The following is a 16305-nucleotide window of genomic DNA, read 5'->3' as shown; positions in this document are numbered from 1 at the left end:
GTCAAGCTCCTGCTCACCAACGATCCGGAGGCGCTCTGCTTCCGGCCCGACCAGCTGGAGCCCACAGACTCGCCCGACCACGAGCTAGACGACCACGAGGCGGCCGCGGCCGCGGCGGCGCTGCGGGACCGCGGCCTCGGGCCGCTGATTCAGAAGGCGATCGACACGCTGGTCCCGGGCAGCATCTCCGAGGCGACCTTCTGGGAGCACTTCTTCTGCCACGTGGACGTGCTCAAGGTGAAGATCGTCTCCGACTATTTGCGCGCGCAGGAGCTGTGCGCCGACGCGCGGAAGCGGAAGCAGGAGGAGTGGTTGTCCGCCTTCGACCGCTGCGACGAGTCGCTGCAGATGGACCTCAAGCGCGCGGCGGAGCACATCGCCATGGACGTGTATCGCGCCACCGACGCGCCAGGCGCCTCTGAGGCGGACAGCCGCCGCCGCGCCGAGGAGATAGCGCTGAGCGAGTTCGGCAGCGCGGCGCGGTGGACGCCGGGCACGACCGAGGCGTGGCTAGACTACACCGAGGACGGGCCGTGGGAGATCGCGCGCTTTCTGCAGAAGCGTCTCGCGCGGCGAGCGCGCGAGAGCAGAGAGAGCGCCGCCGCCGCCGCCGGTGGCATGCCCAGCGCTCCGGCGGGGACGCCGGTCGCGGCGTTGCGCATGCAGCGATCGTTCACCCCGAGCGCCGGCTCCGACCTGCCCACGCCCGCCTCGACGGCCACGCTGACGCCCGAGCCCATGGATTGATGAGCGGCCGAACACACTCGAACACACACATGAGCGTGCAAGTCACGAGAGGACTGATGAGCGGCCGACACACGTGTGTACGCGCCTCGTGCTCTCTTTTTGTGTCTTGAGTCTTGTAGCGCCCGCGCGCGTCTGCGCTCTGCCGTCTCTCGCGGTGTCTAGTGTCTTTCGTCGTTGTGCCGCTACAATGATGACGTAAGATATATCTCAAAGAGTACTAAAAGTACAAAGTAGTATGTAGATTAGGACGGTAGATATAAATTAATTAATATGATATATGCCGAGAGTGGAGAGATTTTGCCAGGTGTAATTTCTAATTAAAATTATATTAATAGCTCTAGAATGCGATTTTATGAGACGAGCGATGCTCTCCACGCCCTGCACTCTCTCTCTCCCCTCAACCCCGTCTCTCTACCTCTCTTAAACTCTCCCTCAACCTCCGCGCGCTCTCTCTTATACCGCCGCCGCCCGTCCCATCCCCTGCCTCAATCCCCCCGGGGCAACGACTGCCCCCTAGCGACACACCGTACAAAACGAGCGCGACCATGTGTCCTCGTGTCGGGCGCGCGGCGCGCGCCGCCGACATTCCGGCCTCGCGGCCAGTCACAGTAGGGCGAGGTTTTGGCCCGCGAGCGCGTGACTGCATCACGGCGCCGCGAGGTGGCTCTGCACGATCTGGGCCACCGCCGTGGCGAGGCCGGCGTCGCTGGCGCGCACCGACGCACGACACATGCCTGCTGCTGCGTTGACCTGCGCGCGCGGCGGGTGAGGGAGGGGCAGCGTCGGTGGGTTGCGGAGGCAAGAGGGCGGCCGGGGGAGGAGGGGCCACGCGGGCAGCGGCGGGGGAGGAGGGGCGGCGGGGAGGGGCGCTGCGCCTCGAGCCGCATGAGCACCGACGCCGTGTCGCTCTGCGGCGCGCCGCCCTTGACGGCCATCCACCCGGCGACCACGTAGTTTGCCGTGTTCGGGTCGACGCCGCGCAGCACCGCCATCTTCATCCCGCCCGCGCAGACGCGCTCCACCTGAGGGAGACATGTCTCGGACATGTCTCGGACGTGTCCTGGACGTGTCCCTTCCCGCGCAGACGCGCTCCACCTCGGGCTCCGCGAGGGGCGCCGTCTTGAGCTTGAAGATCTTCTGCAGCTCCTTGCCCTCGAACAGCTTCCAGCGGCGGAAAAAGTCGCCTCCGTCGGTCACGAGCGGCGCAAAGAACTTGCTCGGGTTGAGAGGCAGCCTGGCGACAATCTGCGCCGGCCCCGAGCCGCCCATGAAGCTCACCTTGACCTGCGGCCCGTCGCCAAACGGCGCGTTGCACTCGATCAGGAAGTTTTGCGAGAGCTGCTGCCGCGGCTGCAGCGTCGACGGCAGCGGCGAGACCTGGATCGCAAGCTGGGGGCAGGGCGAGAGGACCGTCGCCAGCTGCTGCAGCGGGAACTGCCCCTTGTTCCCGAAGAAGAGCGCCATCCGGCCCTGGTGGCCGTTGAACTCCATCTTGACGCCGATCTGCAGCGTCGCGTCCTCGAACAGCACGCCGTCGTTGCGCATGCACAGCGCCAGCCACTGCGGCGACGGGCCGCCGCCCGCCGCCGCCCCCCCGGCGGGCGCGGCGGGCGCGCCGCCGCCGAGCGCGTCGAGCAAGTCGCCGCCGCCTCCGCCCGACGGCGCCGCCCCGCCGCCGCCACCGCCCATCAGGCCGAGCAAGTCGTCGGCCCCGCTCGACGGCGCGGCCGGCGGCGGCGCCGCCCCGCCCCCGCCGCCGAGGTCGAGCCCCCCGAGCAGGTCGGCGGCCGAGCCGGCGCCGCCCCCTCCTCCCGGCGGCGGCGCGGGCGCCGCCGGCTCGTCCGCAAGCCCGCCGAGCAGGTCGGGGGTCTCCTGGCGGCTGGGTGGCGGCGGCGGCGGCGCCGCCTCGGCGTGCGCAGCCTCTGCGCGCGGCTCGACGCGCCTCGTCGGCGCCTCCGGGTCGTCGCCCTTCGACTTTGAGGCGAGCGCCTTGGAGACGATGGACTCGCGCTCGGTGAAGTGCGGCATCATCTCGAGCACGGTGCCCTTGATCGAGGCGAGCGACGGGGCGGAGAGCGAGATGTACTCGGCGGCGCGCTGCTGCACCTCCTGGTCCATCGCGGCTGAGTGCTGCTGCATCACCTCGGACACCATCTGCGCCACCTCGGCGTAGGTGTGCGCGATCTTGACGTACGTGTTGAGCAGCAGCGCGCGCACGTCCGGGTCGGCGTTGCGGAAGTGCTTGTGCAGCAGCGTGATCTGCTCCGAGGGCGAGGAGCCGGGCGACTCCGCGATGGTGTGCCCGAACTCGCCGAGCACGTAGCCGGCCACCTTGACCAGGTTCTTGTGCGGCAGCACCTCGGCGTTCAGGATGGTCCAGACGCCCTGCGCGGCGTAGCGCTGCAGGTCCTCGCCTTGGTTGGTGACGATTTGGACGATGCGGTACCAGACCTCGTCCGCCACCTGGTCGCCCGCCGAGCGGACGAGCTGCAGCACCACGTCCACGTACCACGAGTTGTCCGACGCGAACCGCTCCGACAGGATGGCAATCTTGAGGACGAGCTCCTCCTTGATGTGGTCGTCCGCGTTGTCAAGGTAGTTGAGCAGCTCGCTCACCGTCTCCTTGACGGTGGCGGTGTCGCACATCGCGTACACGAGGTCGAGCGCGCGGCGGCGGATCGAGATGTCCGGGTCCTTGAGCGAGAAGAGGATCGTCGACTGGTGCTTCTTCAGGTCGTCGAGCGTGTGCGGCTGCTCCTGGCTGAGGCGCGCCATCGTGTCGAGCCCGAGGTAGCGGATGTTTGCCTCGCGGATCGAGATGAAGCGACCGAGCAAGTTGATGCACTGCGGCAGCGTCTCGGACGACTGCCCGAGGTGGATGGAGAGGTTGATCGCCTCGAAGAGCACCGCGTGCGTCGCGTTGTTCTTGTTGACGTTCTTGGTCACCTCGGTGCCGGAGACGATGCGCTGCAGCACCTGCGGCCACGGGCGAGGGGGCGCGCCGTGCGGGATCGGAGGGCGGGAGAGCGGGAGGCGAGCGGCGGTGGCGGCGGGCGTGGGTGGCGGGGATGGAGAAGAGGGGCCTGCACGTGGTGGTGGTGGTGGTGGTGGTGGTGGTGGTGGTGGTGGTGGGGAGAGGGTGTCTGCCGGCTCTAAGGCAGGTCTTCTTTTGTCCGCTGGCTCATCGGGGCAGCGGCGTCGCTTCTGCAATGCGCAGCTTGCAGGCTGCAGCTTGGGTGCGTCTCGGCTGCCCCTCTTGCGCGCTCTCTGCGCCCTCTCTGCGCCCTCGCGGCTAGATGTGTGCGGGCCGGGCGGCGGTGCGGGCCGGGCGGCGGTGCGGGCCGGGCGGCGGCACCTCCGAGACGCGCAGCTTGAGAGCGTGCTCCTCGGGGGGCGGGAAGTGCTGCAGCACCTTGAGGAGCTTGATCTGGAGCCACGGGGTGGGGATGCCGTAGTACAGGTAGTCGTTCGAGTAGTCCTTGTTGAGCACGAGCCGCGTCAGCGTGCGCGCCGCCTTTGGTGCCGCCGCCTCCCAGCCGGCCGAGTCGACCGCCAGGACGCCAAGGACGAGGGAGGTGACCGAGGTGAGGACGCCGATGTTCTTCTCGTCGAGGAGGGCGAGAATCCGGTCCGCCCACTGCTCCGCCGGCAGCGTGTCGTTCGACTTTCGGAAGAGCCGCAGCGCCGTCAGCGCCGCCTTCTTCCGGACGTACGTCTTAGTGATGTTGTGCGTCAGCAGCTTGAGCACGTCGTTGGAGAGGGTCTCGGCGAACTCCTTGCCTCCGACGTTGCAGATGGAGTTGAGCGCGAGGCAGACCGCGTTGTCGTTCCGCGAGATCAGGTCCACCCGGATCGAGTTGATGATTAGCCGCAGCAGCTCGTCCCCCTCGCGCAGCATCAGCGCGCACCACGCGTACCCGACACTCTTCTCAGAGTATTTTTGGGAGGAGAGGAGGTTGACGGCCTCCATGTGGCCGAAGTCGACCTCATACCCGAGCATGTACATGTACAGAATCTTCCACACGTACTTTTTGCGGTTGTACCCGTTCATGTTGGAGTCGGACGTGAACTTGGAGCGGATGTGCGCCATCTCCTTCTCGACCCGCTTCTCCTCCTGCTCCTTGGAGGAGCAGTTGCGGAGGTCCGAGATGAAGACGGTCAGCCCGCGCATCGCCATGGCTGCCGCGAGGGGGGGGGGCTTCTGCGGAGGGGGGGGAGCGGGCGGGCGGAGGTCGGCCGCCGATGCGCGGCAGGGAGCGCGGCGAAAGGCTACCGACGACCGAGGGGCGGCGACGGGCGGCCGAGGCGCAAGGGGGGGGGCAAGCGAGGCGAGGCCGCTGGCGGGGGTGGCGACTGGGCGTCCGCGGCGAGTCGGGAGAGCGTGCGCCGTCGGTACCTGGAGAGGCACAGCCCGAGGGCAGCGAACGCCGAGCGAGTCTGAGCCGGCGCTTCTTAGCTAAAAGAAATCCGCCGAGGCACTTCTGTGGAGGTACCGGTGTGCACAGGAGACCTTTGAACGTGTGGGCGGCAGCTGTCTGTTTACAGGCGCTGGCCGCCCGCGCGCGCGCCGGACCGGCTCCGGCACGTCCGGCGCTGGGCGGCGCGCGTCCACACTGCGCGTCGCGCAAAAGGCGAGCGCTCGCCGCCGCTACGGCGGCGGCGGCGGCCGACGGCCGACGGCCGACGGCCGACGGCCGACGGCCGACGGCAGACGGCAGACGGCAGACGGCAGACGGCATACGGCCTAGGGCTCGGCTGGGCGCGCACGCGCACGCGCGCGCGTCGCGCGCCACGCGTCGCTCCGCGAGGGCGCGCGCCAACCGCGATTCGAACCGGGGCCAAAAGGCGCCTGGAGCGACCGCGGTCCGGTCGCGCCACCGCGGCTGCGGGGCTGATAGAGCAGGCCGGCTGCGGCTCCTAATGTACCTCCACTTTTGGGTGGCGGTCGCGCGCTGCCGACGGCGCTCGCCGGCGCTACGGCGCTCGCGGCGCGCTCGTGGCGTTCAGGGCGGCTCGCACACGCACACGCACACACACACACACACACACACACACACACACACACACATGCACAGACACACACACACACATGCACAGACACACAGCCCCTTCCCCTCCCCCCTCAAGGGCGAGGACACGCACAGGCCGCACCTCTAGTGAGGCCCGCATGGTATGTGGGAGACTCGTGCCGCCGCCCCTGCCACCCCTGTGTCAGTGTGCCTGTGGTAGGAGAGACTACCAGCGACAAGCTGGAGGCAGGTCGCTAGACTGAGATGAGACCGCCAGTGGATGTGGGAGTCCACCGCGCACCGCGCTGCGAGCCTGTCGTGTCCCTTGTCAGGAGCAGGAGAGCCCCACCTGTCCCCCTGATCGTCCTTCCAAAATCCTGCTCGTGCAGGTGGGGACCCTGTCCTCGTCCCATCCCTCGTTTGGCGTGTCTGTTTTATTTCTTTCTTATTTCTTACCGGTGTCCGACGAGAGTGGGACGGCCGCGAGGTGGCATGAAGGTTGCAGCGAGAAGCGGCGAGAGACTGCGAAAAGAGATACGAAGAGGCAGACTCCCCAGGGTGGGCGACGGCTAGCGCACCACACTCCTCTCCTTAAAATCCCTGTGTGGTGGCGGCGTGCCGTTCTCCCATCCCTCCCTTGGGTTGTGTGTTTTCTTTCTTTCTTTCTTTACCGGTGTCCGAAACGAGAGAGGACCTAACGACATGACTTGACGGGAAATGATCGGAGTGGGCGTCGTCCTTGCGCGAGGAGAGCTCGAAAAACTCGAGGCCAAAATATAGTATATAGAGGCGCCTCCGTCCGCCGGCGAAGGGCACTACGAACGAGCGGCCCGCCTCGGCGCACCAGCACTAGCCCTCGCTCCTCGCTGACTAACTTGCGCCGTCTTAGTTCCCCGCAGGGCCCGGGACCACTCACTCACTGCGGCATCGGTGCTCTTCACACGACCTGGCGAAGGCTCCAAGAAAGAGAGGAGTTATACAGACCGCGAAAAAAGGAATCCTATAGGCCTTCTTCGACTCCGAGCTGCAGAGAAAAATGAAAAAGAATTTTTGGGAGTTCTTTTTTGGCAGACGCCGTAGCGCGCTGCCATGGTGGCCGCTGCCTTGGGCAGTGGCCACGGTGGCCGACCCAGGGCTCCTACGCGGCTACAGCCGCGCGCGACCGCTGCCGCTGGCACCGGTCGCGAGGACTCTGGCTCGGCATGCGCGCCACCGGCCGGTGGGCCGCGCTCCGCAGGACGACGCCTGGATGCAAAAGGCATCCCGTGCACGCTTCAGCAGAGCTCGGCCGGCCGGCCGCCGCGATGGGGCGGCGAGCACCTGGAGGCCCCTCCTGGCGCTGCTGCCTCAGCTCGACCGCCGGGCGCGCCGCGAGGCGAGCAGCCGCGAGGCGAGCAGCCGCGAGGCGAGCAGCCGCGAGGCGAGCAGCAGCGAGGCGAGCAGCAGCGAGGCGAGCAGCAGCGAGGCGAGCAGCAGCGAGGCGAGCAGCAGCGAGGCGAGCAGCAGCGAGGCGAGCAGCAGCGAGGCGAGCAGCAGCGAGGCGAGCAGCAGCGAGGCGAGCAGCAGCGAGGCGAGCAGCAGCGAGGCGAGCAGCAGCGAGGCGAGCAGCAGCGAGGCGAGCAGCAGCGAGGCGAGCAGCAGCGAGGCGAGCAGCAGCGAGGCGAGCAGCAGCGAGGCGAGCAGCAGCGAGGCGAGCAGCAGCGAGGCGAGCAGCAGCGAGGCGAGCAGCAGCGAGGCGAGCAGCAGCGAGGCGAGCAGCAGCGAGGCGAGCAGCAGCAAGGCGAGCCGCCTAGCAGCTGCGAGGCGAGCAGCTGCGAGGCGAGCAGCTGCGAGGCGAGCAGCAGCGAGGCGAGCCGCCTAGCAGCTGCGAGGCGAGCAGCTGCGAGGCGAGCAGCTGCGAGGCGAGCAGCTGCGAGGCGAGCAGCTGCGAGGCGACCTGCTGCGAGGCGACCTGCTGCGAGGCGCCTGCTGCGAGGCGACGTCTGCCGCCGCGCTGGCCACCCGCTTCCTCGCCAGCCCCTTCTCACTCTCGAGGAGGAGCTCTGCGATGTGCTTGGCGTCAGTCTGGACGACGCCGACGTGGTTGTCCTCCGGGAGGCCCTTCGGCGGGTGGGGAACCAGAGCGAGCTGCGGCGGGCGGGGCCGCGAGGCGGCGGCGAGTGGCGGAGCGTCATGCGATGCGGCGGCTGCCAGGGCTGCGTCCACCCGCGACTCAGGTCCGGGTTTGACCTGGGCGCGCAGTGCGCTTCGTCTCCCTGGGGCAACCCTTTCCCCCTTCGCGATCCGCGCGACTCGTTTGGGCGCAGGGAGTGCGTCCGCGAGTTTGCTGCGCGCCTTCGGGCCAGCCCTGCTTTTGTCGAGCGCGTCCGGCGGGAGCTCGCGGGTTTCTTTCTCGCCTGCTGTTGCTCCTCTTGCTCGGACCCCTCGAAGCGCCGACTTTGCCACGGGCACGTCCTCTTCTACATCGCTAATTGCTCGGCCTACGACCTCCGCGCCTTCCTCTCGCCGGATGCCTCTGCCCTCCCCGAGCACGAGGCGCGGGCTCCTGCCTCCACCGAGGATGCGGCGGACGGGACGGTGGCGGCGGAGGCGGGCGCCCCGCCGCCTGCGGCGCGGGCCCTCGGGCCAGAGGTGAGGCCGCCCCCTGCGCCAGTGGGTGTGTGGTCGGGTGATGGCCACCCTCCTGCCCTCCTCTCGCGCCTCCCGCCGGCCCCGTCCCCGCCTTCGCCCTCGCCCTCGCCTGTGCGCTCGCCCCCTGCGCTGCCGCCCCTGCCGCCGCGGCCGCCCAGGAGGAGGATGCCCCCAAGGGAAAGCTCAAGGAGCAGCCTGGCGATTACCCCTTTGCGCGGCAGCAGGATTGCGATCTACGTTTGTTTGATTTTGAGGCTTTCGGAGGCTTTGGAAAGGAGGTTCGCAGCACCCTGAGGGAGGCGGCGAACCAGCTGAGCAACAAACTTTCGCACGCTCAGCACCTGGACGAGGTCACATGGACCACCAAGAACTGGCACGGGCTGCAGATGCAGCGCTTGTCTGTCGTCCTCCACACCGCCGTGGCGTGGCAGACGGTGAACGAGCTAGCGTGCGGGGAGAGCGGCATTGTGCATGGTGCGGAGTGCATTGCCGTTCTTAACGGAGTCGCTTAGGCGGCTCCGGTGGTGAGCCTGTGTGTGTGCCAGTCCGCGCCAGCCAGTCTGCGCCCTTGTCGTGCCAGTGTGCTGTGAGAGAGGCTTGTACCGCAAGAATTCCCCTTCGCCGCCCGCTTCGCGCTGCCGGACTGCTGCCTCCACACACGCTTTCTCCTCTGTACATGCTCCCGCTCCTCATGCTTCTGACCGCCTGCCGCGCCGCCGCCACGCGCACGCTCATCGGCGGCCGCAGCGCGCGCGTACTCGCCTCCCGCTTCGCGCACGCGCCGGTCGCGAGCGCAGCTGCGGCGTCCTCCTCGGCTGCGGCCGCCACTGCCGCGGCTGCGCCGCCGAGCCTGGTGGCCGAGAGCAGGGTGCGCGTGGCGAGCCTGCTCGAGGGTGGCGAGGCGCGGCTGGGCGAGACGGTGGTGGTCAAGGGCTGGGTGCGCACCGTGCGGACGCAGAAGTCGTTTTCGTTCGTCGAGGTCAACGACGGCTCGTCGCTCAAGGGTGTGCAGGTGGTGGCGGAGGACGGGCTCGATTCGTACGACGTGGTGGACGCGCTGTCGACCGGCGCGGCGGTGGCGGTGCGCGGCGAGGTGGTCGCCTCTCCCGCCAAGGAGCAGAGCATCGAGCTCCGGGCGTCGTTGGTCGAGCTGGTCGGCAGCTGCCCCGCGGACTCGTACCCGCTGCAGAAGAAGCGGCACTCGCTCGAGTTCCTGCGCTCGATCGCCCACCTGCGGCCGCGGACCAACACCATCGGCGCGGCGATGCGCGTCCGCTCCGCCCTCTCCTTTGCCACGCACGAGTTCTTCCGCTCGCGCGGGTTTGTGCATGTCCACACGCCGCTGCTGACGGCGTCCGACTGCGAAGGCGCCGGCGAGATGTTCCGCGTCACCACGCTGCCGGCTGCGGGCGAGGCGGCGCAGCCTGCGGCCGCCGCCGCCGGCTGCGGAGACGACGTCGCGGCGCTCGACCGTGCGGTAAAGTCTGCTGGCGAGGCGGTGCGCGCGCTCAAGGAGGCGGCGGTGGTGGACAAGGAGGCGGTGGACGGGGCCGTGCAGGAGCTGCTCGCGCGCAAGGCGAAGCTGCAGGCGGCCACGGAGAAGCAGGTGGGCGACCCGTTCGCCGACGACTTCTTCGGTCGCGCCGCCTACCTGACCGTGTCGGGGCAGCTGTGAACAGCGTCTCTTCACACCTTCGGCTGTGAACAGGCCGCGCCGCCTACCTGACCGTGTCGGGGCAGCTGTGCGCGGAGACGTACGCGAGCGCGCTGGGGGACGTGTACACGTTCGGGCCCACGTTCCGCGCCGAGGACTCCAACACGGCGCGCCACCTCGCCGAGTTTTGGATGATCGAGCCCGAGATGGCCTTCACCGACCTCGCCGCAAACATGGACAACGCCGAGGCGTACGTCAAGCACGTGGTGCAGTACGCGCTCCGCTCGTGCGCCGACGACTTTGCGATGTTTGCGCAGTTCTACGACAAGGGCCTCAAGGCCCGGCTGCAGGCGCTCGTTGAGACGCCGTTCGCGCGCGTCTCGTACACGGAGGCGGTCGAGCTGCTGCGCGCAGAGATCGCAAAGGACCCGTCCAAGTGGGAGTACCCGTGCGTCGAGTTTGGGACGGACCTCGCCACCGAGCACGAGAGGTGGCTCGCCGAGGTCGCCTTCGGCAGCGCCGTCTTCGTCTACAACTACCCCAAGGCCCCTCGCCGCCCCCTTCCTCGCCTTTGCTCTCGCCGCCGCCCGCGCCGCGCCTTACCTCGCGCCGCCGCCCTCGCCGCCGCCGTCGCCCTCGCCGCCGCCGCTCAAGCCGCCGCCCTCGCTCTCGCCCCCGCCGCCCGTGATGCCTCGCCGCCACCGCCGTCGCAGGCCATCAAGGCCTTCTACATGCGAGACAACGACGACGGCGAGACGGGCCCAGAAGCGGAATACGTATTCTTGCACTCCGACTAGCGCTCGAGAGGAGGCGTACTCGCTGTATTCTACGGGATTCCGCTGTATTCACTGTATTCGTAGCCCCTCGTACTCACGCGGTGCTCGGAATGCGATACCGTGCTCCCGGCCTGATGTTGGCTTGCGCGTAGGCAAGACGGTTGCGGCGATGGACCTGCTCGTGCCCGGTACCTTCCCTGAACCTTCCCTGAATCTTCCTCTAGGCAAGACGGTTGCGGCGATGGACCTGCTCGTGCCCGGTGTCGGCGAGCTCATCGGCGGCAGCCAGCGCGAGGAGCGGCTGCCGATGCTGCTGAGCAAGATGGAGGAGTCGGGGCTCGACCCGGAGGACTACTGGTGGTACGTCGACCTCCGCCGGTACGGGTCGGTCCCCCACTCGGGCTACGGACTCGGCTTCGAGCGGCTCGTCTGCTACGTCACCGGCATCCCAAACATCCGCGACGTGATCCCCTTCCCGCGCTACCCCGGCTCGTGCGACTTTTGAGGCGGCGGGGCGCGGCAACCAGTAGAGAGAGGGGCTGCGGTCCCCCTCTCTCCACAATTCGGCCGAGCCGGTAGTGGCGCTGGCGGCGGATGCACGCGTCATGGCTGTGGGCACTGCGGGTCATGGCTGCGCTCCTGGCTGCCCCGTGTGTGTGGCTTTTTCGGGGGGAGACGTGTCACAGCGGTGTCTGGTGCGCGGCGAGCCGACCGACAACTTTTCTTTTTCTGAATGTAATATCGTTGACATCGCGCGCACTCGCGTGGCGCAGCGCGTCTTTTGCGTAAAGCCGAGTCTACGAGAGAGCGAGACGAGCGCGAGGCCGCCTGTGACGTGTGACCCTGTGTGTGGTCTGTGCGGCTGCCGCTCGCCCCACGCTGCCCACACGCGTCACGACGCCTGCTCCGCCTCGCGCGAGCGGCGCAAGGCCCCATCGCTATGGTCGATCGAGCTCTTGATCAAGCAGCGCACCTGCGAGGGAGGGAGGCCCACTCGATCCGCAGGCGAGGCGTCATTGGTTGCGCCACTGCCGGAGGCCGCGCCGGGTCGTCGGGCGACCAGGACTCCCAGCCGCGTGTGCGCGCAAGGGCATCCGCGTGAAACTTGCGCGTCTCTGCGCCTCCGCGAACGAAGGCTGCCGAGAATGGCGTCCTCGCCTCCTCGGCGTCCTCGTCGGAACCCGCCTCTGCCTCGGGATCCTCGTCGCCGGACTCCACGTCCTCCGTGCCGTCCTCCTCCTCGCCCAGCCCTTGGTCCTCGACTCGTCTAGCCGCGGCGGCTGCAACTTTCGCCTCGAGGTCAGGCCGCGACAGGAACTCATGCGCCTCGTACTTTGCTGCTATGGCGATGTCCTCCGCAGTGACAGTCTCTCGCCCACACGAGGAGGCAAAGCGGGCGGCCGTGAGCGCCACCTCCTCTCCAAACACCTCGAGGATGACCTGCGCCTTGGCCACAAAGTCCTTGGCCGCAGCGTCGATGTCGCTGCAGTCGCCGCCGCCCTCGCCCGACCGCATGTGTTGCGTCTCGTTCAAAGTGAGTTCTCGCGCCGCACACACACACACACACACACACACACACACACACACGCACACACGCACACACGCACACGCACACACACGCACACACGCACACACGCACACGCACACACACACACACACGCACGCACACACACACACACACACACACACACACACACACACACACACACACACACACACACACACGCACGCACGCACGCACGCACACACGCACACACACCTCGACACACACACACACACACCCCGCTCACACCCCCACGCCGCGCGCACTGGGCCTTGGCCCTTGCGCACTTTTAATGCCGTGGGGCTCCTCCTGTCGTTAGATGTGGGGAGACGCGAGGGTCGCCCCCCCTTGCCCCACCACCTCGTGTGTGTGGAAAAAGTTTCCGTCTTACCTTAGTTTGGCTCTACAAATATCGCGCGCGGATAAGGCGCGCGCGCGAGGTGTCCACCGCCGAGGTGGCGGAAGTAGTGTTAATGCCCGGGAACACAAAGACGCCCAACGTTCTCCAGCCCTCTAGCTCCAGCCGATGGCATCAACACCGCCGTGTGTTTCGCTGTGTTTCCCGCTTTCCCCGCCCCCCCCCCAAACAAGGCCAAAGTCGCGTTCTATGCTCCAGAGCAGTCGCAGACTCCATGCTCCAGAGCAGTCGCAGACGCTGCAGCACCACCTCATCAGCAGTGCCCCAACGTCGAGCCTCCAGCGGGATCCCAGAATCCTGCTTCGCCACAGGCTCGGGTCTCGCGTCACGCGAGGTCGTTTATCGCCTTCTGCAAACGAGCGATGTAATTTCCGGTCATATGGTTTGCCCCAGACACACCATCTTGCCACGGGGTAAAGTCCATGTCCTAACGCATTCCCGAGGCTGCTTTTGACGGCGAGAGGAACCTGCTCTCCATTGAGCGCGCAGACGGCGCAGTGGGTGATGCTCGGAACGAGATGTAGAGGGCCCTCCTTGGTGTGCGCGAGATGCTTGTACAACCCGCCAAGGCCTCCCTCCGTGTCGAGCCGGTTAATCAGCACGCCGACGTCAGAGGAGCATTTGCCGACCCGGCGGGCAGCCGCTCATGGACGCGACGGGCACGCTCAGGCACGCCAGGTGGGAAGTGGTGCATGCCGCTCAGGAGCGCCACGAGCCTCCTCCTCGGTCTTTAGAGGATACAGGTTCGCGGCGAACTCGGTCATGTCCAGAGACTAACGAGGTGAGCTCCATCGCGGCGCGCTCATAGAACAAGGAGGCGCGTTCTCCGATCAGCGATCTTCATCTCCGATCTCCAATCTCCAATCTCGACCTGTGTGGGGGGGAGGCGTGTCAGCACACAGGGGGGGAATCGGCGTCCTTCTAAGGGATGCTCTTTTCCTTTCACGCCTTCAAGCGGATCTCCACCCTCTTTTCGCGCCATTTTGCAATCTCCAGTCGGCCACACCCCACACGATTCTCTAGGCGCCTTTGGCGCGAAGTCAACATCTCCGTCTCCAGCCCGAGATCTCGAGGTGCCGACGGCGGCAGCTCAAGATCTCTACGTTCAGTTAAAGATCTCTGAGTTTTGTGAGAGATGCTGTGTGTGGAAGATCTCTGATCGGCATCTACGATCTCCACTCAACAAATCTACTGGTGTCCCGTAGAGATCTTGATGTATGCCCTAAAGGCCCTGTGGGCGAACGAGGCTCCCTAGCCCCGTCGATGTGCCCTCTCTGTCTCTCCGCACTCCGGCCCTATCCCTGGGACAGGCGCCTCCCCCCATCTCACCCCCCTGACGGCCAGCGCCACCTCTCCCGTCGGGTGCTTCGCGCCGAGCTCCTAGTTTAAGTCGTCGGCGGGGACCCGGCACTGCCCGCAGAACCGCTTGCTGGTGCCGCGCATGCGCTGCTCCTGCGGGGAAAGCATGTGCTTCGCCCAGTTTCCGCCCTCCGTCCTCGGCCGCACCTCAGGGCACGAGCCGCCGAGCCCGTCGCAGCGGAAGAATGGGCCGCCCACCGCCGCCTTGCGCTCCTCCGTCCAGGGGAGGTTAGGCCTCGGAACGTTAGCGGAACCTTCCGTGGACGGCCTTGCCTTGCGCCTGCCAGCGGGCAGGCAGGAGGTGTGCAGGAGCAGAGAGGAGGAGGAGAGGAGGAGGCGGGCTCGAAAAGGCGTCCGCTCCCCACAGCAAAGGGACCGGGGACGGAGGCATCTAGGAGGCCATTCCATGCCTCCCAGCTCCCAGCTGCCGAGTCCGTCCTCGCATTCTTCGCCGCCGCCGCAGCCTCTGCTCCCGCCGCCGCGTCCACTGCCGCAGCCGCCTCTGCAGGTCGTTTGGAACGCCTCGTGCCTGCGGCCACCTCCGCCGCCCCTCCGGCAGCCCCGATCGAGCGCTTCGGCGCGGCCTCGGCGCCGGCCTCGCGGCGGGCGCCGGTTTCGTTGTCCGCTGCTGCCTCTGCCGCCTCTGCTGCCTCTGTTTCCTCTGCCGCCGCCGCCGCCTCTGCCGCCGCCGCCTCTGCCACCGCCGCCTCTGCCGCCGCCGCCTCTGCCGCCGCCGCCTCTGCCGCCGCCGCCACGAGCGGGCGGACACCGCTGCTCGGCATGGTGACACCGCTGCCCCGGCCGGCGGCGGAGAGCACCGCGTCGCCCTCCTCCTTGCAAGCGTCGCACCACACGCCCCCGGCGGTGCGGCCACCGCACAGCCCGGGGCACGGAGCCCACTTCCCGCCGCTGCGCTTCGGATTCGCCACGGAGCGCAGCGCCGCGCCGCGAGCCGGGTCGGTGCCGGCGGCGGCGGGCGCGGCGCGTGCGGCGGCGCGTGCTGCGGCTGGCGCGGTGCGTGCGGCGGGTGCGGCGGCGGCGGGTGGCATAGCGGGAGCCATGGCGGGCGGTCTTGCGGGCGCCTTGGCGGGTGGTGCCTTGGCGGTCGGCTTGGCGGGTGGCGCGGCGGTGTCGCGCGTGTGGCCGCTCTTCCCGCCCAAGCCACCGCCGACGTACGTCTCTCCAGTCGGCATGCAACTGGGCACGCGAGAGCTGCGACGGAAGGCCGCTGCCGCCGCCGCCGCCGACGCCGCTGCCGCTGCTGCCGCTGCTGCCCCCGCCGCTGCCTCCGCACGCCCCTGCGCCGCCCCGGACGCCGCTGCCTCCTCCGCCGCCTCCTCCTCTGGCGGGGGCGTGCCGGGGCACTCCGGCACAGCGCGGCGGCTGTGTCGGTGAGCGATCTTACAGGCCTCGCGCCGCTCCTGGCGCTGCTCACACCGGGCGACCACCGTCGCCGCGTGCTCGCCGGCCGTCTGAGGGTCGGCCACGTGCCGCGCGTAGGCCACCGCCGCCGCCGCGGCGGTGGGAAACCTGCCCAGGCGGATCTTGCGGCCGCGCACGTTGAAGTATGCCTCGAACGCGCCGTCGAGGGGCGAGACGCCCTTGTAGCCCGTCATGTTCCCATCCTTGCGGTGGAGCTGCAGCCCTTCCGCCGCCGCCGCCGCGAGCACCTCCTCCTCCGTCGGAGGCGGCGGCGGCGGCGCCTCCTCTTCGACGCCGTTCTCGTTGACGTACCGCGCGTACGCCTCCGCCGCCTCGAGCACGGTATCGTACACGCCCAGCCGCACCTGTCAGCCAGCCAGTCAGTCAGTCAGTCGTACACACGGACCTAGCACGGACGACGGGGCACGCGCACTCGCGGAACACACGGCGGCATTGCACACGAGGCGGTGCGTGCGTCCTCAGGGAAAGGCATCACCACAGACAACCGTGCTAGACAACCGTGCTATCGTCGGAGGTGGCAGCGGTGGAGGACCCCCACTCACGCCCCCCCCCCCCCCGCCCCATTTAGGCCGGCATCGACCCCTACTTCGACCAACCGCACCTTGCGGCCCGCAAAGTATTACGCCTCGAAGCCGCCGCTGTTGAACTTGGAGACGCCCTTGTAGCCGGTGCCACCCTTGCCGAGGTGCAGCCGGAGGCCGCCCGCCTCCGCCTCCGCCGGCTCC

General features: G+C 68.2%; 5 protein-coding genes across 5 annotated transcripts in view; 2 read left to right on the top strand and 3 right to left on the bottom strand.

Moving 5' to 3' along the window:
* The first annotated feature begins 217 nt into the window (after positions 1-217).
* On the top strand, positions 218-968 carry EMIHUDRAFT_367099 (hypothetical protein). The gene has a single exon (XM_005778473.1). It carries the CDS (start codon positions 349-351, stop codon positions 745-747), a length of 399 nt encoding a protein of 132 aa, XP_005778530.1. The 5' UTR covers positions 218-348; the 3' UTR covers positions 748-968.
* Positions 969-1079: 111 nt separating this feature from the next.
* AP2A-1 (alpha-adaptin) lies at positions 1080-4918 on the bottom strand (the record flags this gene model as incomplete). The annotated part of the gene is made up of 4 exons (XM_005778472.1): positions 1080-1497; positions 1623-1769; positions 1843-3723; positions 4103-4918. The coding sequence occupies 4 exons, from the start codon at positions 4916-4918 to the stop codon at positions 1393-1395; spliced, it is 2949 nt and encodes a 982-aa protein (XP_005778529.1). The 3' UTR covers positions 1080-1392.
* Positions 4919-9066: 4148 nt separating this feature from the next.
* EMIHUDRAFT_443485 (hypothetical protein) lies at positions 9067-11564 on the top strand. The gene is made up of 4 exons (XM_005778471.1): positions 9067-10024; positions 10096-10586; positions 10755-10791; positions 11042-11564. The coding sequence occupies exons 1-4, from the start codon at positions 9079-9081 to the stop codon at positions 11320-11322; spliced, it is 1755 nt and encodes a 584-aa protein (XP_005778528.1). The 5' UTR covers positions 9067-9078; the 3' UTR covers positions 11323-11564.
* Positions 11565-11709: 145 nt separating this feature from the next.
* Positions 11710-12332, bottom strand: EMIHUDRAFT_237119 (hypothetical protein; the record flags this gene model as incomplete). Its single annotated transcript, XM_005778470.1, has 2 exons — positions 11710-11772; positions 11847-12332. The coding sequence occupies 2 exons, from the start codon at positions 12330-12332 to the stop codon at positions 11710-11712; spliced, it is 549 nt and encodes a 182-aa protein (XP_005778527.1).
* A 2049-nt stretch (positions 12333-14381) lies between these two features.
* The window catches only part of EMIHUDRAFT_115231 (hypothetical protein), a gene marked incomplete at both ends in the record, with an annotated part of 3729 nt that continues 1805 nt past the window's right edge, over positions 14382-16305 (bottom strand). Inside the window, 2 exons of the mRNA XM_005778469.1 lie at positions 14382-14417; positions 14677-15924. Coding sequence (XP_005778526.1) covers positions 14382-14417; positions 14677-15924 — 1284 coding nt within the window. The remainder of the gene's footprint in view (positions 14418-14676; positions 15925-16305) is intronic.

The sequence above is a fragment of the Emiliania huxleyi genome (genome assembly GCF_000372725.1).
Source record: "Emiliania huxleyi CCMP1516 unplaced genomic scaffold EMIHUscaffold_245, whole genome shotgun sequence".
NCBI classification, from domain to species: domain Eukaryota; phylum Haptophyta; order Isochrysidales; family Noelaerhabdaceae; genus Emiliania; species Emiliania huxleyi.
The sequence above is the reverse complement of the archived record's forward strand: the minus strand, read 5'-3'. Positions and strand labels throughout refer to the sequence as shown.